This window comes from Halichoeres trimaculatus, unplaced genomic scaffold, assembly GCF_033239565.1.
Source record: "Halichoeres trimaculatus isolate MK-OKI-2021-1 unplaced genomic scaffold, fHalTri1.1 fHalTri1_scaffold_3, whole genome shotgun sequence".
In the NCBI taxonomy this organism is placed as follows: Eukaryota; Metazoa; Chordata; class Actinopteri; order Labriformes; family Labridae; genus Halichoeres; species Halichoeres trimaculatus.
The window spans coordinates 14,303,631-14,327,005 of record NW_027437181.1 but is presented as its reverse complement, the minus strand read 5'-3'; the positions used below and the strand labels follow the sequence as shown (position 1 = coordinate 14,327,005).

The window sequence follows — 23,375 nt, the reverse complement described above, 5'->3', positions numbered from 1 at the left end:
ACAAGGAACAATAAAAAGAAACTCTGAAACACCATAGAAATAATGCTAGGTCCAAAATAAGACCCAATGTTAAAAAATGCATTTTTGTTTTAAAATGTTTTTGTTTTTAAAATCAATTTAAATACATGTGAGAATCAAATTATACATCAAGCCCAAACTATCACACAATTTTGATCTAAACTCAGCACAAAAAGTAAGGAAATTTGTGTGTTTCTTTTGTTTTAATTTTGCGTCTTGTCAATAAATCCTACACAGTTGGAAAGTTTGTCTATTCCCTTTTAAAGGGTACCACATTTGTAAGGAACATGCATTTGTGAGATAAGCAGCACAGCTACTTAAGTGTGTGGGCTACACCCATTTAAAAAGGTCTAAATCCTTTTTTCCTGACTCTTGTTTTGAGCTTCGGGTACTTCCAGGTTCTGACAATCAGATGCCTGAATTGGTAAACAACCAATCTGTCTTATTACTTCAGACTTTAATCTTGTAATCTACCAATCACCACCAAACAAGAGTCAATAACAGAGTAAGCTGTTTGGTACTGGCAGAGACAATCCACACTCTCATGGTTTATATAGCACTAAATCACAACGAACTTTATCAAATGATGCTTTCCAAAAACCTATAGGAAGCCCTGAAGCATGTACTGCCAGTTCCCATAATATCAGAAAAAAGTATTAACAATGTGTTGGTTGTCTGACTTGACAATTTGAGCAGGACTGAGCAGGATAGAAAGAGGTAGAATGGAGAGCCATGTTTATTGGTAACGGCAGGTGGCTTCGTTATGACTAGAGAAATGTTAATAACTTGTTGAACTGACAAGAAATTCTGGTGCAGACTAGAGAGGTTCACATCTTCCTGCAGAGTTGATTTAAGACACACACATGCCTACTATTTACACTGATTTTTGACAAGAAAAAATATTCATCATCATCTCTGCACTGAAGTGAACTTCAAAAGCCCTCATTCAAGCACTCAGTTCGGTGAATGTTATCTTTAAACAGAATAGGGAGTGTTGATTCTTTCTAAAAGCACTTTATAAGCACATTCATTGCACTCTGTGATCAACCAGCTTTCCTTCCTGCTTTTTTTCCTCAACATTTAATTTAAGACATGTTCTTCATCCATTAACAGCAACCAGCACTGTGTCAGGAGGATTGCAAACTGATATTTTCATCTTCTTTCACACTTAAAGCACCATGCAGCTTCATGGTGGGTTTTCATCAAACAAACCAAAAATGTCATTTGTTGCATGGTCCCTTTACAACAAACCCTCCTCTGCTGCAAAGCTCCTTATTGAGGGCAGAGGGTCCCCAGGGTGGTGGGCTATGGTTGTAACCATCCCCCCATGCCAAGCAGTGGCAGCAAACACACTACAGTGAGCCTACAGTGGAAATATCATGGCCCACTTCCTTGCCTGCCTACATCTATGTGCATGTTTTTTTTCGCTTTCCATTCACAACAGTTGCACTTCTCACTTCTCCTCTGGCTGATATGTGCCCAGTTCTTCATCATTACACTGAGCAGAGAAGCAGCAAGAATTTCTGAGCAATACCAACGCTCCTCGACGTCCAAATTTGTCTCCAGTGCTGTGGCAATTCATCACACACAGCATGCTTTACATTCCCCACAACACATACACAAAAATACAGATAGCGCGCCGGAAAACAAGCAAAAACAACAATCAATCTATCGCAACCTGCAGTGTGTGCCTTCATGTGTAGTACTCCGTTTGACTCCAACCCACATGAACATGAAACAGTTTGTGTGCCTCAGGAGGAGAGGAAAAAGAAACCCACTCAGATCTCCTGCCTCAGGAATATACGGGAGCAAAAACAGTCCAATTTTACACATCAATCAGAGGCAACTCAGACAGGCAGAGACAAAAAACTGCTTCATACAATGTAGACAAGAGGGGCTCTCAGACAGCCAAACACTGGAAATCATAACACATATTTATATACTGACACCCACATACTCACAAACTTAAAGAGAGAGATCACAGACATGTCACATGGATAGTAAAGGAGGAGGAACACATGGTGGTGGAATATTAGTCAAGCCAGTAGCTGTGAAATGGGTTTGAGACAGTCATTCAGCTTGTGAAAGGTTGTGTTGAGGAGGATGTGGCGAGAGAACAAAGACGAGTAAGAGGAACGGGACAGTGAGGAGTGGTATCCCAGCTTTGGCAGAAGAGCTGCTGATTGGTTGCTTTGATGTGCACAATTCGCCTGCCTATTTCTATTCTGCTGCATCTGGGATCAGAGCTCTTATGACAGGTGTGCAATGTGCACAGAAGCTTTTTGCTTTAACTTTCACAAAAATGGAGACACTTTCACACGCTAGTCTAGGCTTCAGTGATGTCTATTTAAAGAAAAGTAAGTGTGTCTACCATGTGTTCATCTGCTTCATGGCAGCTCTACAGTAAGCTGCCGCATTTTAGCAGTAAAAGGAAGTAGGGACTCAGCCAAATATCCTCTACTGTGACATTTCTTAGCTTGAATTCCCTCTTCATTTGGAAAAAAGAACAGAAAACATGTGTTTGGATGTACAACTGTAGACACACACGTGTACAAGTCATGTCAACAAGAAGGTAAAGACATGAAGATGTTTACTCTGGCAGAAAAAGAAAAGAAAAGGAAAACTCTGTCAGGAGAATCAAGACAGAGCTGAACTTCCATCTCAGAGGAACAACTATAGTTACCTTCAGTCTGTAGTGAAACTTCAATCACCCACTACTTAATCAGAGCCTGTTCAGACTGGCGTTTTCCATTGTCTGGACAGGCAGCCTATCTGTGTTTCAATGTCTACCCTCTATTCAGACCCAAACTAATGCCTCCCGCCACTTCACTCAACAGGATGTGGCACTTATCATCAGGACAATGACCTGGTTGTAGCAGTGTGCAGCAGAGGTGGGCCAGAGCAAGGCAAGAAATAGGGTCAATTGGGCTGGGATGGAAAAGCTAGGGAGAGTAAATCACATGCCTGAGTGCGATGAATGCAGGCCGACCACTGTGTTCCCTCAGAACACTCAGGAGCCAAACGGAGCAATGAGGCTACCAGCCTCCCCCCTCTATTGAATACCCTCTGTTGCACTTTGATGATACTTTGAGGAACGAGTAGCCAAGCCAGGCGCTGGAGGATGAATAGAGATGCACAAATGACAGCCACACATCATAACCAGATAACAAAAAATGTCACAGGTGACTGTTGAGTTTCCTTCCACATCTGAATAAAAATTATCTGAGTGCTGAGAGGAGAGCAGCCTAGAAGCATACAAAAAAGAAACCACATAAAATCTATATTGAATCCAAATATTCATTCAACCCTCTGAGCTGATGACTGTTGGGAGTCAGGACCATAAGCACCAGGGGGCTGTGAGATGAAAGAAATGGGCTGCAGGACAAGAAGCAGGCTACCAAAGGGAAAAATGTTACTTGCAGTTGTTTACTTTTGTGCTTTTCCATTTTGTTGTGTTGCTGGATTAAAAATACTGATATAAAAGTTACAAAAAATGGCTTAAAATCAGACGGCCACTACAAATGTGCACTACATGATGAGCGTTCACACGAAATATATTTTGCTTTCTTTGAAAAGTCACAGGTAGAAGAGTTCATGAATCACTGCATGTCATGAATCTGCAAAAAGCAGTCACACATCATTTTGCCATTAAAGTATCTAAGCAACAACCTGGTTAACAAAGTCAGGGGGAATGGATTTTCAAAAATGAGGTCTTCATGACAACTTCTTCAAGCCAGGAGTCTTTTTCCTCGAATGGGATTTTTTTAAAAGTCAGATACTTTTTTTATTCGTCTAGTTACAGTGTTGCACTTTCTTTTAGCAGATGCTTTTGTCCAAAGCAACGGCTAGTAGAAGAACTGTTTTGTTAACATGTCAGCCCTTGAAAACTCCAAGATAAAACTATGTCACAGCTTTAGTTTTGTAATATTGGGATGTTTTTCTGGCTAAAGAAAAGAGATCTAGCACCATGCGTGAGAGGAAGAAAATCACAACCCACAAAACTGACAAATAAAGCAGAGTTACTGCACGCCTCTGTATGAGGAACAGAAAAGTGAAAAGCAAATCAACTGTTAGCATCATCACAATACAACTGCATGATACAGAGGGCATTACTTTACTTCCCATTGGTGAGGGAAGTTCGCCCTTAACATCTAAGAACTATCTCACAAGAACATACAGTATCTCATGCAAGCTACGGCTTTGAGAAATGATTCCTCTCCTCTGTGTCTTATGCCCCTCCTATGTTTTATAGCGTCTTTGCATGCAGGGTTGCATCCCTTGCTGTTCTTCTATTTGACGTCTTAATAGTTCATTGCTTGTAGCCATGTAGGGAATGTTAAATAAAGCTCTGATGTGTAATTTGTCGCTCCACAAACATTCCTGCTCCCGGCCTACCCTGGGAGTTAATGCAAAAGATTTGTCATACACAAGCCAGGCACAGCTACAGGAGGAGGAAAAAACACCTATTCAATCTGAATTTCAATCTCCATAGGGTTATATGCAAATGCATGCAAGCTGATGCTCTCTCTCCCTCTCTCTCAGGCTGCACTGTGCAGCTGATGAAACTAGGCTGCATATCATATTGTAGGTAGAAGCCCAGTCTGTGGCAGGTAAAGAGACATAGGGAAATGAGAGGGGAACTGGGAGTAGCTCACATTTCCTGAATACGTAAATAGGAAAGCTAGAAGCCGCCTGAATGCAGATACCTGTAGAAGGTAAAGAAGCTAAAATCCATTTTGATCATTTCCTCCAGGAAACCTTCCCCTTCTTCCTCTCCTGTCTCTCATTGCTGTGCCCTTCAGCATAATGTGGATGTGCAGCCTCTCTGGGGCTTTTTAGGGAATTGATGGATAATCAGATGATTACACAGAAAATCTCCATTGAGGACAATCCTCCCTGACAAACAAAGAGAAAGCTCTTTAGTTAATAAATAGGCTGAGAGACAGACAGAGTGAGAGTGTGTGAGGGAGAAAGTGAATAAATCCTGTCCTGGGTTTGAAGCACAATGCCAAATCTCTATCACATATTCATTTCATCCCAACAATCTGTGTGTATGTAAGTGTGTGTATGTGTGCATGTTTGTCATTCATTGCCAGAAACATCACTTCTTGGGGATGTCACTGAGTTTGCCTTTAGCTTTATCTTAATTTGAGCGTAGCTAAATAAATTTCAAGCTCTGGGCATATTTGTATAAGCCTTTCTGACAAAATTTGGCAGAAGTTTGTTCTAAGGATTTTCTTATTTCTGAACTACTTTTCAGAAATAGAAAAAGTTTTCAGTAAAACACAACCAGACGCTCAAGCACGCACATGGGAAAGAACTCAAAGCTGTCAATCTGAGAAAGCTTCAAACTTAACATGTAACAGTCACCAAAATTTATGTTTGGACATTAACACAAAAGATTAATAAAAAGTATTTACTGAATCAGTGTACAGACCAGCTGATCTGAAGTGAGTGCAAACATGATTCCTGACCGAATGAGTACTCATCCACACTCATGTAAAATTTGCGAAGACAGCAATCACAGCTTTGAGAATATGTGGAAGAGTTGCTGTCATGTGAACTCATCAAGTTTTTCAACAGAGCTGCTCAGGCTTTGTTTTATGATGAATGGTGTCTGAGTGAATAAGAAGTCTCACCATGAATTTTTGATGAAAGTTCTAATTTAAACCCTGAAGCAAATATAAAGTTTTGTTTTTATTTCTTTGTTTCTCTAAAATCTCTTTAGATTCTGCTGCTTTTCCACAGCCTTCTGTAGAAAACAACCCCACAGCACAATGATGCCATCGATGTGCTCCAAGCTGGAGATTGGTGTGTTTCAGTGTGTGTGTGGAATCGCTCTTGCTTTCTCACACACAAACAATATTAGTCTCACAGATTCTACAACAGTTTTCAGTTAAACCTTTTTCTGTTATTATTTTGAAATCACTTAAGACTGAGCAAGACCTAGCATGTGATATAGTGTTAGACCGATTCATCAGTCATGTTCATCTACTGCCAGAGGACATGACCTTTTATTTGGATGCAACCACACTTGTAAAACTTTAGGTGGTCAGTGACAAATGGTGAAAACTGAGGAGTTCCAGGCCATAGCAGAGACCATGTGGAGAGTTTTTTATGTCCCGTTAGCCAAGAGAGGCTCTGCTTTGGCCCATAGTATGCCCACAGCAGCACTTTGGCCTGAATGGAGCATGGTGGTTCTCTTCTTGCACTCAAACATCTACATGAGTGCTACAGTGGCTGGCATAGTCATGTTAGCTATACATGCTGGAGCAGTGCTGGGACTGCCAAGCTCAACTGCTTTGCCAGCCTTGGCTTTGGCATTGGAATTGGGTCTGGAGGCTGCACTGTTGAGCAAGTTTCTGGCATCAGCACTGCTCCAAAGGGGAAAGGGAAAAAAACAACAACACAGAAAGCAACAACTGGCAGTTGAAGCCAGATGCTCCAACATAAGGTAAACATTGCCGTCTCCACAACTGCATCTGAACCTGTTTGGTAAATAGTTTTATCATTCTCACTACTCTACCCCTGAGGGCCACAGCAAGGAAGTGTTTGAAAACGCTTATAGGTAACTGTTTTTATAAAAACTCCTGTAGTATCAGTTGACAATGTGCAAGCATGTGTTCGGACCAGAAGCACAAAACACCCTGCAGCTGTTAAGGAAGAGTTGCAATCGCAGATTTAGCTATTGATTAATACAGGATGTGATCATTGTAACACCTATCCAGTGCAGATAAACATCAAAGGAGACTCAACATGTTTTTAATAACAAAGTGCAAGGGAAATGTTAGGTCTGTTTGTCCAAGTCTGACCCTTTGCACTGACCCTGATACTGTTGTCAGTGAGAAACATACTGATCATGATGTCTGAAAAGTGAGGAACTACATGTGAGCTGGAGGTTAGACTGAAAATGCAGAAGCATGGTGCTGCTTTGGTGAGGGAATTTTTAAATACAAGCATGCCCATGATTAAGCTGGAATGAATACAGGATCTGGGTAAAATAATGTAAAATAAATAAAATCCTCTTCTCTGCATTTTGAACTGTTTTCAATAAATGCCCCAAGAGGAAAAAGGTTAAAAAATACGTATTGCTGCTGAGAAATATTAAGCAAGCTGAGACTCGAGTTCCTTTCATGACTACTTTTTTTGTCCTCCAAGTGTCCAAGCACGGCTTGTTGAAATCTTAACTTACAGCAAAAGCACCATGTGAAAAATTGTCCAAGGTTAAAGTTTTATCTTTTTCAAAAAATTAAATTCCTGACTGCGAAGCTAGTGTGGATTTATTATTATTAGTAAAATTGTCTTAATAGACTTAATATGAGCTACATTCACCTGGAAAATCCTAAAAGGTCTTATTTCAAGATATTAAAAGAAAAAAAAAAGATGCCTGAATTGCTTGCAAAATGTTTAAAAAAAATCTGCTTATGGGCAAGAAAAAATATTTCTTGTAATAAAACACCCTTGCGGAAGTTTTTTTTTTTTTTTTTTTTTTTTTTCTATGTTTACAAGCAATTCAGTTGTAATTTTTGTCTTCACAAACATAACTCTAGGCTCTTCTCATGACACTGGATGAATTGTGGTTATACAGGCTGTCCTTCAGCCAGCTGACCTGGGTTATAGGTCATTTAGGCAATCATCTATCCTGTTAGAGTTTCTTGTAGCAATCTATTGAAACCCCACAATCCTGACGAAAGCTTTTCCGGGATCGGCCTTGTGCTCTGACCTCCAAAGACGGGTCAGAGCAGAGGTGAATTCCTACACTTAGATCAATGAACAATCAATAATCCTAATTTTACCTTGAGAACTGAGAGTCTTGGGGGGCCTTAATGTGTACTTTGTCCTTTTATGAACATAAAACTGGTAGCATCACATCTAGATTTACTGAGGATATCTGAGAAACTACATAGCTTTCAGTATAAATGTGCTTTTAAATATAATCAGGAGAGTGAACTATAAGCAAATCGGTGTCTCCTCTGACCTCAATTGGACTTGTGTTTTCTTGATAAATGGGTGTCATTGTCTTGGAGTGATCCCCTCCACCATTTGATCCTTGATTGATTTACCACATGCCTCCCTGTTAAAAGGCTTTACAATGCAAGCATCGACAGGCAAAAGATTGAACAACCACTACCTGCATTGACTTCCAACAACCTCCTCTTCTTCTGCTGCCGCTCCTGCTTTTCTCGCTCAGCCTTCTCCTTCGCCGCCCGTGCTCTCCTCTGCTTCTCCTCCGACTCCCTCCGCCTCAGATTCTCCTTCAGTGCTTGCTGTGGGGAGAGACAGAGAGAGAGAGAAAGTGAGACAAAGGCAGAAAGAAAGAGAAAACAAGACGGATTGCTAAGTGGGGTTAATTACAGAAGTGAAGAGCTTGTCAAAGGCAGAGGCAGCTGTCAAACCCCAAAGACATCTTTATCAAGCACCATTTAAGTCAGATAAAGCTTTTGAGGTGCACTGCTGGCCTGGTTTTAACTTCAAACAGGGGAGAGAAGCATAAGAAGGATGAAGAGTGACCAAACCACATGTACATGTATACAGAAAAACTGCTACTTTTTTTTTTTTATTAGATTTTCTTCAGACATGTGATTTTGTAATTATGAGCCTTGGTAACCCCTTTTTTATGTGGATCTTCTTTACATTCTGTTTAAGTTCCCAAAACCCTCTCTGCCATTCAAAAAAACAATGTGCAGATAAAATGTTGCAAAATATTAAAACCCCTGTTTTCTGTAAATTGAAGAGTAAATGCACTGTAATTCAGGTACAGAGCCACAGTGTGTGCCAGTGTGCGTAGGTGTTGAGGTTAGCATGACAGCTTCACCATCACCTGGTGGCTACTGTGTGCTTTTTTTCCAGTCACTTAAAAGCATTATAATTTCATTTTAACAGGCACTAAGCAGGGGCTGAGCCGTACGCAGCTCACTGGTGCTGCTTTGTGGGTGGATATTGATGTCTAACACACTACTTGCAGATCAACTGTGCTCAAAAGTCCCCATTTAAAACCACCTCTGTTTGACAACTGCACAAAGCAGCAATCGACTGCTACATTTGATATAAATTAGAGGGACAACATGAATATTTTCTTGTATGCACATATGAACCTAAACAGTAGAACTGGATAAAGAGGTGACATAGAGCAGACTTTTCTTTCAATTTATCGAACTTTCTGTTTATCTTACGAGCCGTAATTTAGTTTAACCTCATTCATGATACCAGCGATCATCTTAAATCACAGAAAATATCACTTCTTTCTTCAAATAAAATGCATGCCAAAACTTCAGTGGAAAACAAGTTGTGGAAAGAAACAATGTGGAGGCATTGAGGGACAAAAAATGACTTTGGTGCCTTTTCTAACTAACCACAGAATTTCAAGCAAAATCCACTTTCAGTTTCTGGGCAGGCCTAATTCCCCTTATTTGTCAAACAGCGATATTAAGAGAATAATTAGGATGGAGCTTGTAGCATGTCATACCTTTTACTGTTTCAGTAGGGTAAATGAACTTGATCCATGAACCTGCAAACAAGCACCAGTGGATGGCAGAAAGGTTTTTTCCTGCTTATAATCTTTGAACGAGCCAAAGCAGCCTTTCTCCTTTAAATGTGTCACCACCATATACTAATTCTACCACACTTTTCTATAAAGCATTATCTAATACTTGTACTTTGTGCTCCACAAAGTATAATCATTGCGCATACAGACTCTATAATCCCAGTGTCATCAGGTTGTTAAGCTCACAATGGTGTCTATAGCTCAATAATGCCATAGCCATGAGACAGACAGCATGATTTAACTGAGTGCTAGCATGATTGCCATCCTGATCAATAGTCAGTCACTTAAAGCAAGCGAGTCTGGGCTTTTATCAAACAGCCATCTCCTCCTCCTCGTCTCCCCTCCTCTTGTGTTATTCACACAGTGCAACTTGACAGGCAGGTTAGTGATTGAATACTAATGCCCAAGCAACATGAATGGATACATGGAGAAAGACACGCTGTGAGAGCTGTGTAGTGTATAACAAACTACAATGGCATAATAAAGAGGGGGCAGTCACTCACTGAGGTCCACTCACTGAGGTCCACTCACAGCCTCTAATTATGTCTATGTATAAGAGACCATTGTTGAAAATGATATAGCTAATTCCACTTCAAAACGTATTGATGCTGTTGATTTGACATCAACAAGCCTGTGGAAATACAGAAAAAAAGAAAAAGGAACAGAAGAAACAAATAAATAGTAGGGTGTAAAAGCGAACAATATCGACCACTTGTAACAGCTCTACTATTAACAGAATATTCTTGAGTCTTGTTTTCTCCATGGCCATGCACACAGCCTTTAAGTGTTTTATATACTCCTGCATCAAAGAACTATTCAATGATGATCACAGTCTGCACACACTGATCTTGCTCTTTGACTGTTATCTTGTTGTCCTATTAAGAGACAGACTGCGCAGAAAATAAAGTTGGATGAAAGTGTAGTAGACAAACAAGAAATATCTTCACCCAGTCATGCAGTGGATGATAGCAGCAAAGGACAACAGCGGTTTTGCCAGTGCAACAGAAATTCAGCAAAGACAGAACAGATGAATACTGGGTTTTCAAGACAAACCAAAGCTTCACTTTTAAACAAAACCAACTTCATCACAAAATTAATTTTGATTTGATGGAAGAAAATGTCATCTGCTCCCAGCAACTACTGGTTCACAAATGACTGCATTCTTAACGGGAGTCTAATCTGGCAAATTACAGGCAGAGAGAATGGGGAAAAAGAAGTTACTAACAAGAAAATTGACAGAAAATATATTTTCAATAATTAAGTGATCCCTGGTTACAAGCTGGACAGTCGTGATGAACATGAACCTAATCAAACTCTGACACTACTTTCCCTCCTTTTGATCAACCAGCTCTGTAATTAAACCATCAAATTCAATTATTAAAGTTGGACACAGAGAGTATAACAACCAAACAAAGCTGTCACCACTCTTGACAGGAAATAATTTTATGTAGCCCAAGTTGTTCACAATGGCCAACAGATTATCTTTCCAAAAAGCGAATGAGTTTAAAGTGTATGACAATGTGGGACGCTAGTTTGACCTTGTGGTGAAGGCGTGTGTTTTATATGGCTATAGACCTTGTCGCAGGGGTCACAGGTTTGACTTTTGGCCAAGACTCTTTGCTGCATGTCATCCAACACTCTCTGCCATATCCCCTGCCTCTCTTCAGCTGTCCATTCAATAGATGCAACAAATCTCCCAAAAATCATGTTTAATGGTACCACTGACCAAGATTTTATTACCTTTTGGCAACTCTGTTCAGCAACTTTGAGAAAAACTGCAATTATAGAAATGTTATTGAGGGTCAAGGCTGGGAGTTGAACCAGCAAATGCTGCAACTAGGACTATAGCTTCTGTACATGGGGCACCCCTTAACTGCCAGATCAACTGCGCATTCTGTTGTAATTCAATCCTTACATATTGCTGCTGAAAATTAAAGAAATGAAAAGTGTTAAGTTTTGCACACATGAAATGATACTGAATTCCTGATGAAAGTTTGGGATAAAAAAATCAAACTACTAAATTGTTATAATCTATCCTGAGGGGGACCAAATGATACTGGAAGAAAGCATAACTTTAACTGATGGTAATAAAAATGAACTAGTTTTAATGCTTGAGACTCAGACGATGACTGAAGTCATACATAGCCTGTGGACTATTAGGGCCTCTATATAATGCCAACTGATGATGCACAAGAGTAAACTTGAGCTGTTCGATTTTAAAGATTATTTGCCCAGATAATTGTTGAAAGCTTTGTTTTATGTACTGTACTAGGCATTTGAACCACATGCATCAATCTTAGGGTAAGGACTGAGGTGAAATGAGGGCACCTGAGCCAGTAAGATTCACTCTTTGGAGTGTACATGTCATCCACTAAATGGCAGGTGGTTTCAATGTCATAGCAAATCAGATTTAAAGAGGAAGTTAAAAAAAGGGAAAATTACATCTTATCTAAAACCAGACCCATGACTCCTGCCAGAAGCTGCAGAAAAACATTGATTAGTCAATAACAGGTCAATACAACAAGTGGGCCTGTTTAAGAGGGGATCAGTCTTCAACTTCACAAAGGAAACAGAGCAGAAGAAAAGAGCAGCTTAAGAACATTAGATCTGAACATTCTTGTTAAATCAAAAATGATATGATCACTGCAAGCACAGAAAGGCCACAGTGTCACCTGATATCACAGATCCAATTAGCAATATCATTAAAAAAAAAAAAAGCAAAGTGTGGGTGTTAGCTAAGCATAGTGACTTAAAAAAAGGTCATTTGAAGCAAAGCATAGGAAATTTTTTGTGGTTTTTAATCTTAAGTTGACTTTAAGGAAATTTGTGTAAAAATAATGAGTGAAAGCAGATTGATTTTGAGAAATTGTAATGAAAAGCTCGAGACTACAAAAAGATGAAGTGTCATGTGATTTCTGCTGTCTGACACAGCACTCATTTTTACTGTAATGTCGAGTTGAAGGAGAAAAGGGGGGAGACAGAGAGTGAGAGAGAGAACCAGCTCTCTGAGGAAATTGCCCTCCACTCTCCTTCATCACTGCAGGTCTGCTTCCCCCCTCCTCCTCTCCTGGATGTCCGCCATTAGACACGCTCAATTGGATTCCTGTCAGATGTGCGGCCTCGCCCTGGGTCTCCTTCCTACGGGTGACTGAGCGTGGTGTATGTGTGTGCAAGTGTGTGCGTATGAGGCTCTTTTTTTGTGTGAAAAAGCTAAGCAAGTTCCCTTTTAAAAACATATGCATACAAACAAACATGCACAAAAATACACACACACACACACTGAATCCATGAGAAACACAGTTCAAGGCTCAGCTCACTTCAGGCGGAGGTCTGGAGACAGCACGCACCTATTAGCATGGGCCTTGGCACAGCAGGGTAAATGCTGACACAGATTTGACCGAGAGGTTACGCTGCTGAGATTTACTGTATGCCTACGTTCATTGACCTAGCCTTGGCTTCCACCAAGATATGTCTGCGTGATGTGACCGTTTGAACGAATTGCTGAAGGTGTAAGCTGCTTACACCTTGACCTATCACAGGGGAATAAATAGCCACCTTGGGAGTTTTGACCATATAATGCTGGTCTTTATAACACTTGGCTTGTTCACCTTTCACTGGCTGAGTCATTAACTGTTATGTTTGGTCTGAACATAAAAGCTGTTACAGAGCCCATGCCTGACCCATGGAGCTGAACTGAAATGGATTACAGCCACACTATCAAACACTATCACATCCACATCATATGTTTTATTATTTCTCAAATTAATTAAACAGCATAAAAGAAATAAATGGAACATATTTTTGGTATTTTATCACTTGCTCTGGGTTTGATACATTTCCTAACATGGCAGTAGAAAATGGAGATTTCACCATTAAAGTAGGCACAAGAACCACAGTAGTGATGTGTCACGGGATCAACAGCATAGATGAGTGAATAGGAAGAATAAGAGCACCTCATCTCCTTTCCCTCACTGACTCAGAGTTCCCTTGAGGCTGAATAAGTTAAGAACTAACTAGGTGCAAAGAGGTGTTTCATCCATCAGAAAGGACAAGATCCATTGTAGCATTTTGTGCCACATTTGTACACCTGCATACTGCATGTGCATCTTTTAATGTGCTTTCAAATTGTCAGCAGTCCAAATCAGAGAGGGAACTCCCGATTCAAGTTGTTAAATCTGATCATTCCTTCTTGTGGATTTCTACTAAAACCAAATGTAAGAGGGCCTTTAAAAAACCCAGCTGAAAAAAAGCAAATATATTAACAGCTCAGGAAAAACAGCCACAGTACAAAGTTGAATACCAACAAGCCCCGAAAACAAATGCAACAGAACACACTGCATATTCAGTCAACCTGACAGAAGTTATTCAGTCCTCAAGGGTGAGCGCCGAGTGAAACAGCTTGATTTTTGACCCGAGAGAGAGAAGACCAGATGAGAGAGCGTGGGGTTTTTTGAAGTAGGGAGAATGTTAAAAAGAATACTTACCTTTTTATGTCGCCTCATTACGCCACTTTTCTTCACGCTTCAAAACTAAAACACTCTCCCGTCTGCTCTGTCTCTCAGGTTGAACAGAACTGTTTGTTTAACTCTTCACTGCCTCTTGAGGCTTGGTGAACTTCTGTGGTGTTGACTTAATATGAAGCCTGTTTCTGTTGCATTTGATTTGGATTTTTGTTTTAAAGTGCTCACTGTTGATGGATTTGTACTGGCTTTCTGTGGCATCTTTCTTTTATTTGCAGCATGTTTGATTTACAACTGCTTGTGTTTCTTTTGCTCTGAATTGGATTTTTTGTGTTTGCCCTTGTTGGCTTGCATTCAAACAATTTGCAAAAGCACTATCTGTCCTTTTGTATATTCTCATGCACAATTTCCCTTACAGAACAGTCAAAACAGATACATTTGGATCTATTTAAAAAAGTGTGAAGTCCTTCCCTAGACTTAGAGCAGAATTTACATATTATGTAAATGTGCAGAACACAGATGTCTCCAGTATGTGCTAGAATGTCATTCAGAGAGAATTTAAAGATTGAGGCCAAGAGAGGTTTGTTCTTCATGTATTTACTGGAAGATAATATTGAAAGATGAGAAAATGATCAAAATGATAATTTCAGCGATGGCAGTGAAGTGACAATAAATCCTGTCAAAAAAGAAAGCCTAAAGAAAGCCATATCAAAACACAGGATTTGGAAAAACCCCTGACGCCACCTGTCCCTCAAAAATGTGCAAATGTACAGACAAAGCTGCAAAGTGTAAGAAAATCTAAAGCATAACTAATGACTGTGCAGGAAAAAAGGCAAAGAGGCATGAAATTCATTTGTGTGTGAGGTAGATGTTAAGATGGGGGCAGGGCTGGAACTTTAGTAGGCTAATTAGCTACTATTATCTGTCGCGCCCAGTGGCCTGTGCCACTAATCCTGCTGATTAAACACAGTGGGTCTCCACAGCTCCACAGCTCACAGCAGCACCGGGCTGATAAGGCCACAGAGCTCTGCGATGACATAAATGTTGTAGAGAGACTGGACTACACAGGACTGGCACTGTTCTGATTTGCATTATACCACAGGACACTGATGGGAGAAGTTAAGGCGATGTCCTGTTACAGCTGCTGCATACAAATAGCAAAAGTTTAAACAAGTTTCCAAACAGCTTTTCAAGATTTACTGAAGCTATTCTCAAAACAAGATTCAATACTCTTACTAAAGAGGCATTTGTCTTGTTTTTTTGCAATTCAGGGCTGTTCACTACAAAATGCAGCCTTGCCCACCAAATTTCAAAACACTTAAATTCCTGAGAGCAACCGGTAAACACTCCAGAGGGAGGAATCTGTCTGTATGCACCGACAATAGACAACTAAAGAAAAATCTACCCTAATAATGTTGTGATTCTGTTGAAGTTTTGTTTAGAGAAATAACAAAAAACAGGATTTAAAAAAAATCATTAGTATTTACAGATGTATAAAAATGTGGTTACATAAATGCACAATCTACAGAACAGGATACTCACAGTAAACATAGTGCGGAAGTTGCTGAGATCAGTGAACAGCTCCTCCACTGAAGTCTTCTTGGGGTCGACTGCAAAGTACTCCAACATGTTCTGATACAGTGTTTCCATATTGCTGTGCATGATCACCAGCTTGCTGTACTGCTCCTGTGCAACCTTGCTGAAGCTGTGAAGTTTGTGGTCAAGGTTAACAGCTCATCCATCATTGACCAGATGTTAATTAAATGACAACCTGCTCCATCATTAAGAGCAGAGGAGAAACAGTAAAACCATAAACATGTCTTCACTTGTGTTGCTTTATAGACGTGAAGCTGGAAAACAAACTGTCAAAGGTAACCATGATGTTTGCATTCAGAGCTCTGAAACTGTCAGTCAGGTTACTACTACAGTGTGTTTACTGCTATGACCCCCTGCAGCCCTCAGCAGCTGTGACTCATGTCTTGCTGCTGGCAAAGTATGCTAGTTCATTTGACAAGCACAATATTGCAAATATAAACACAAATAAGAGGAACATATGATGAATTCTAGTCTGAAAATGATTAGACTAAAATCCAAAGCAGTAGTATATATTTGTCCTCATAACTTCAATTCTTTCTTCAACTGTGTTTCATAGCAATTTTATTATAAAAACACACATTTTATGAAAAAAAGTTTTTAAAAAAAAGTCAAATTGAATTGAAAAGATATTTTTTTCCATTATTGTGTTTTCTCTACAATTTTAGCAGGCAAAATATTTGCGAACTAACAGCTAATTAGCTGTTATTTATTGCATCTAAAATGCATCAAAGTTATCTGATGCTCCTCACAGACGGGATGTATCACAAGCCAGACAAAGACCAAGCTAATATGCCTGACTTTTTGATCCCCAGTACAGTGGTGCCCAAACTGACTAGCATGAAAGATTGAAGAGTATTAAAAAAGTCCTGCTGCTTAAACCCGGCAAAGCAAATGACAGCTTGGCTCTGTTGGATCATTTGTGTGTGTCATAGCGTGTGCGTGTGTGGATGAGGACAAATGGATAATGGTTGTGTCAACATAAGCTGGAGAGGTGTCAGTGTCAAAGTAAAGTGAGGGGGTAAAGTGAAAGCATTAATACAGATCCTGCCTACTATCAGAGCGTACTGTTAAGTGAGTCTGCAGGAAGTCACCGCACATAGAAAACCCTCTCAGTATAGACATCTGGCCAGCATTAAACATTCAAATATAACGCTAGATTACACATTCTCTATTCAAATGCATATCCTGAGTAGCCTCAAAACAATTTGAAGCTTTTGATGCATAAGAAAAGGAATCTATTAGAATAAAAAAGAAAACAGTGCACAGCAGTCAAAATCAGAAAATGATTTGTCTCTAAGAAGTAGTCCTGCCCATGACCCCAGCAATATTGTCTCATGGCAGATGAGTAGCAGTAGAGTCTTTGTATTTGTGTATTTGTGTCTGTGTGTGTGTGTGTGTGTGTGTGTGTGTGGTATCACCATTATGTGAGGTGGCTCTCTGGCTCCTATTGTGCCCCTTCATTATGGCTCAATTGATGGACCTATTTGATGCCTGGCGTCAGTTGAATCTGGCTGGGGATGGGACTACCTATTCACTGCTGGGTAAATGCTGTTCAATAGGCCCTGCTCTCAGATTGACTTGTCAGTAATATCTTTCCAAGCCAGGAGCTCAGAGAAAGAGGCATGAGGAAGGTCTGAGCTGGTGATGGAAAGCAAGAGAGGGAGGTTTAAAAAAGGAGAAATAGCCAAGAGCCACAGTTGATAAGTATCATGGGGTGCAAAATATCGCTCCTGACTTCTCCCCTATTCCAGAGAAAGCAGTGGTTCACTGCAACTCATTCTACAGAAATCCTGTTCACTTTTGCCTTCTTACTGATCTTTCACCACCCCATGATGCTGTCAATTTCCTCCTACCATTCTTTGTTTATCACTCTCCCTCTGTTTTCTTTTATTTTTCCTGTTGTAATCTGCTGCCTTTACAGCACTGATTCACATGCGGAAGTGTAAGAGGAGAGCAACAGTACAGTCACCGTATCGGTGATGAAGCTAGGATCAAATTTTTATTATCTCAATGCAACAACCACAGGTTTCTCAGTTTGGTATTTTTTAGGTTTTTAGTACTCTTGATGACTCTTATGTCAATGTTAAGATAAAGATCAGTGTTAATGCATGTTTTTAGAAATAATTAGAACAAGATTTTTAGTTATAGGATACAGGTTATGCTGCCTTATTGTCTGGATGATTCCCTAACTCTAGGATGTGTCCTCGAGAGGGGGCCAGAGTTTATAGAGGGATAAGAAATAAATGCCACACCTCTGCACTTAGAACACAGACTGTCTAGCTTTTTAATTTAGGTAAATGTATAGTCAACAGTGTTTCTATACCCAACCAGAGCTACCCAAGACAAGAAGATATAATGATCACCACCTGGCTGCCACATATTATAAAAAATGGCAATTGCATGTCAAAGTATCACTAATAATTGCTCTCTTTGTGAAAGTGTTTCAGTTCCATGAAGCAAGTATGTGCAAAAAGGAAGAATGGCAAGTTGAATGTTTCAAATAAGTCCCGGGCACAAGAATTTGTTTGCAAAGGATGCATCTGATAGCTATCTGCTCTGGTGTATTTTGAAGCTTGTTTGACCTTTAGTTGCCAGAGCTCCGTCAGTCTGTCAGCCTGTCAATGTAGGTGTTAATTCAAAATACAAAACAATTATCGAATCTTCAAACTTCTGTATTCTTTAAACATATTATTGCTGCATTACCTGATACTTCACTGACAGAAAGCAGCATTGCAACAATGGACAGTGCCTATGCTGAATTGGGGAGTAGCTTAATGTGTTGATGTAAATGATGGATGGAAGGGGAGGGTTGAAAAATTTCTGGCTACACAGGGGGGTCTTTGCAGGAAAAGTTTAGCAACCACTGAATTAGGTATTCATTTCTTCCATTCCAACAGCTTTATACTTACAGTATAGTAGTCCAGTTGTTTCTAAAAATCATTGATATCCGTTTAAATGAAAACCCACAAACCACCTACATAGTGTGAACTGTGGTGTTAAAAAATGGATGCTTTGGAGTGAACTTGGCATCCAGGCAGCTGTACATGTAACACTTTGATCAGATGTTTTGTTTTTGGTTTCTTTGGCCTTGTCTGAACACTCACTTTTAAACTTTACATTTTATATTCCGAGGGCCTACAGTAAGTTCAAACGCTTTCATCTCCCCCCAAAAATTGATGTGGATGAAAATCAAGGTTGCAAAGTTTAGACATTTTGTGACAAGCCACCTTAATTGGAAAGCAAAGCAGTGAAAGACAGAGCTGTCAAATCCATTCCCACTGAACCTTTCTGGGTTGCACTCAAGTTCACTGCCAACTCGTACAGCACAAACTATGAGTGCCTGAGCCCCCAGGCTATTGATCAAAACTACATGAAGGAGGCCAGGTACAGGGTGTATTATTGAACACACACTTACACACCTGGCCTGAGACATGCCTGTCAACCTGATCTACGAAAACTACCTCAGAGGAAAGTGAATAATTAACAATTCTGCCAGGCAGAAACAGACAGCTGTCAGCAACAGACCTGCAAATCCAAACAGGACAATGCAAGAGAAGAGGGAAAAAATGCTTTTGTGTATTAGCTATTGTTTTTTGACATTCTGATTATGTTGAGAGGTCATAAAGTGAGAAAGGAAACAAAAGTTGCAGCTGGTGCTCTCCTCGGTAAAGTTGCATATACTCTGTCAGGTTCAACATCTACCAACAGTATACCCAAGAGGGGAGCTATGTGTCCAGTTATTTCTTTTGTATCCAAACTTGAAAATGCATTTCAACCAGTGTAACATATCCTTTCAAAGTAATTAGAATTATGTGGAAGAGGAAAACAATGGTTTTAAAGTTTCCATTAAAAAGTTCAGACATGAATCAAATTTGGATGAAGTTAATTTTATAGAGAGCTTGAGTATGTTAGGTTGTGAAAGTTAAACAAAACGTGTTTACTTCATTTTCCTTTTAAACACAGGCTCAGTTACACGTGAAGGAACAAAAAAAACCTTTTTGCCATCTCCTGTAGCACTGCATTGTTTAAATTAAACATAAGAATCCAAGATTAGCGACTTCTTCTAACTTTTGTGTTCGATTCATTACACGGACTAGTGAGTAAAGAACCCATGCGTGTGTAAAGGATATATCCATTTTGGTGAAGAACATGTCATTGGGGTCATCAGGGGAGGAGAAAGTCTCCAGGTCTCTCTCCAGCTGCAGCAGCTGCCGCTCCATCTGCCTGAGGCTCTTTTCCAGATTCTCTGCAGACACTGCAACACACCCACATATGTACAGTTTATATATCAAGACAGACACGCACATTAACAAAGCACACAGAAACACACCCACGTGCAAAGGAAATGTGAAAGAAGAAGCAGTGAGAGTGAAACTCAATTACAGGTACAATCAAATTCATTATTATTTTGACGATGTCAGAGAATCAGAGGGAAGCAACGCAGGAAAAAATAACAGGGAAAATAAAAGAGGAGCTCGATTGCAAAGCATGGTTATTATGGGTTCACGCTGTGCCAGAAAACATCATGGGAATAAACAATGACTGAAGAAAAAATAAACATCAAGCGAAGGTGTGCTCAAAACACAGCTTATTATTCTTTGCCTCTTATATGCTTATGCGTATGTCATAAACAACTACATTATACAATACCCTCTCTGACATGCAAACTGAAGTGAATGTGTGAAGTTGCTCTTGTGTTTTCTCATATTTTTAAAGCATGTGTGATGTTGAGGAACACAGACAGGGGAGCAGATTTAAAACTGCAGCCTGAAAGCTCGAGGATTTATGTTTAAGTAGGAACCTTTCCACACCCTTCATCCTTTGTTTTAAGTCTTACCAACAGGTGCACGGATCATGCAGGTGGGAGAGCAGGGGCATGGAGTCTAACTTTCTGTTAAGTTGTTCATGGCTGACACTTTAAGCTAGTCTTTGAATATAGCATATGGCTTAAATTACCCTGATTAGACCCTGCTTGACAAAAAGGCATAAGCAGCTTAATTCTAAGTAGTTTCAAATGTCCCTTGATCCTAATACATGCTTTGCGAAAAGGAGAAAAAAGGGAGAGGGAACTTCAATGTAGCTAAGCTCCTCACTGAATTTATAACATAAACCCCGTTTACTGATGGGAACATTCTGTCTAAGACACATACACTTATTCAATCCGACATCTTGATGACCAATATTCTGAAAGTCTGCAGAAGCTGAATTTCTTGCTATTTCTTTTTTGAGTTAAATGAAGAGGAAGTAAGTTCTTTCCACATAAGGTAGAAGCGAGTCTGCGTGAGTAGATACACAAAGCACACATTCACAAATTCAATGAGCTATGCGAGAGGAAGACTCAGAGTCCTTTTAATCCAAGGCAATAAAGAGTAGTGTGAAAAGAATTCAACATACAATGCTGATTTCTGTATTCACACCATCTGTACATGAGTCATGATTCTCACTTTTGTCTGCTCCAAACTATTGCATGCTTGACTTTTTCCTCCTTCTTTACCCCATAGCGATATATCCCTAAAGTCCCCATTGCCTCCTTCCCTTTTTCTCCACTCTCCTTCAATGTCGCTCATGGTAAGCACTGACACTAATAGTTAACAGTCAGTTGAAGGCACTGAAAATGCCACAGCACACCAGTGCTTTAAAAATCCTGTCACAGAGTGCACTGTGACCGATGATGTCTCAATCAGAGCAGTATTCGCACAGAAACAGCTCTGCAGTGAATGACTGAATGACTGTTCTTTTTCTTAAATTTTGGTGACAGAATATGAGCTTTTCTTGAAATTAAAAAAAAGACAGAAGGCAGTGCTTGTTACGGCATGGATTTATACTCATGTGTAGAAGAGCTGTGATCTGTAAAACCTTTATGCGACTGGTGCCATTCTACTGCATGTGTCCACGTTTTCAAAGGGATATTGAGCTTTTTTTTTTACTTTTTACCATCCATGGTAGCTTTACATGATGTACAGCTCAAAGATATCTCTATTTTTCTGAGACAGGAGTCTTAAAAAAGTATTTCAGCGTCTGTCGAAAACACTTTGTTTCAGCTGCTGACCCTTTAAGGCTCCCCACTTTACAAACCCCCTTCCCTCTGATTGGCCAGACCCCTGGATGGATGTTGCGGGGGGCAGTGTTGTTTGAGGCCTGCCCATTTTACATTTCCCTAACTAGTTGGGAGATCAAGTCATCATTTTAGCTTTTCTTGTACCTCATGAAGATCATATGACCTTTATAGACTCTTTTGAGCAGTTTCTGGACTGATTCAGGGATTTCTAAAACATGTAGTTATGTAGAGGTTAGGAAATCTGCACACATCTAGGCTAAACATCCAACATTGTTACTTTTTATCCATGTTTAAAATATGAGAGAACATAATAGTCTCTTTTAGGGTCTTGTCTTATAAGGGATATTCTGCGGTCTATAATTTAACAATTTTCTGTTTACGACAAAGTATGCACTTGGATATTAATCATTTTAGTAATAGTTTCAAAGTATAGCCATAAAGGAACACTCAGCATTAATACAACAGTAACCTACAGCACAATAAAACTGGACCTGGGAGGAAAGAGGGGCTCTTTCAGAGGACTTAGATTCAGATATGCAAATTAACTATGTTCAATACAAAGGCGCAGAGGTGTCATAACTCTTTGCAAGGATTCAGGCCATTCTCTTACTTGCCTCTAAGGTCCTGTTTTATTGTGCTATAGGTAACTGAAGTAAATTAATTGCGTAGGTCTTTTTTTTCATGACTGTTTTTTTATCTGGGCTTTGCTGCATCATGACCAAGTCTCTCTTCAAGAGGGATGAATCATTTTTGCAACTGGAGCATGCATGCAGCTTGCACTTAATAAATACAATGTTAGTCTACCACTCATTTTTCAGCGTGATAGTACTTGTTTCCAGCAGTAAATCTACAACAATCATTTATACATTCAAAGTGGAAAAGAAACTGTGCACATGAAAAGTCAGAGAAGTCACTTGTGGTGTGTGTTAACACTCAGCTAAGAAAGCTGGCTATGCATCTGATAACAATGAGTCCTAGACTGAAGAATGAATGATTTTCATGCGTCTGACTGAGGCCCAATATGTTGAGTACGACAGATAACATCCTGCAAAACATGTCTGAGTAAACAATCAGGAACTGCCACTTCACCTGCTCCATCATTTCCATTCTAATCTCCCCCCATTTTTTAAATAAAAGCTTTCTGCACAACCAGGCAACCAAAATCTGCTGAATGAGGTGTGGGCAGCATGCTCAAGTGGAAGAAGGCCAGACAGGCAGTCTGTTAATAGAAATGATTAAAGCCCACCAATGATGCACTGACTGAGACAAGAGCAAAGGAGGGTGAGATGGAGAGCGTAACAGAGGGTGACCTCGTCTTTTCTTCGCTTCACAAAACAAGCTGCAAGTTTTTGGTGATGAGGCTCCCTCAGGTGCAAGGGCATATGAGTGAGAGGTGAAAAACTGACGCATATGCTCTAAGAGAAAATCTGCCTGGGACTGATTAGGAGTGGGAGTACAGTACAGAAGCTAGGATGTTTTGTAAAACAGAAAGATTGCTTCGTAGCCAGATGAGGCTGGTGCACTATTTACCATTTAAATAATGAAGCATTTTAATTCATCTGTCTTTGTTCAATCTCTACTTAATGACTATTATCTGAAATATTCAAAAACACTGTTTAACATTACATGAGTGATGGTGTTACAGTGTTCAGTTCAAAATAAATGGAACGAAAACAGCAGCAACAGTCAGTTAGATAAC

At 39.8% G+C, this 23,375-nt stretch overlaps 1 protein-coding gene across 1 annotated transcript in view; it reads right to left on the bottom strand.

Moving 5' to 3' along the window:
• The window catches only part of LOC141788242 (protein diaphanous homolog 3-like), a 176,637-nt gene that overhangs the window by 54,962 nt on the left and 98,300 nt on the right, over positions 1-23,375 (bottom strand). The window contains exons 23-25 of the mRNA XM_074667124.1: positions 19,749-19,873; positions 15,565-15,729; positions 8,150-8,285 (exon numbers count right to left, since the gene is read on the bottom strand). Coding sequence (XP_074523225.1) covers positions 8,150-8,285; positions 15,565-15,729; positions 19,749-19,873 — 426 coding nt within the window. The remainder of the gene's footprint in view (positions 1-8,149; positions 8,286-15,564; positions 15,730-19,748; positions 19,874-23,375) is intronic.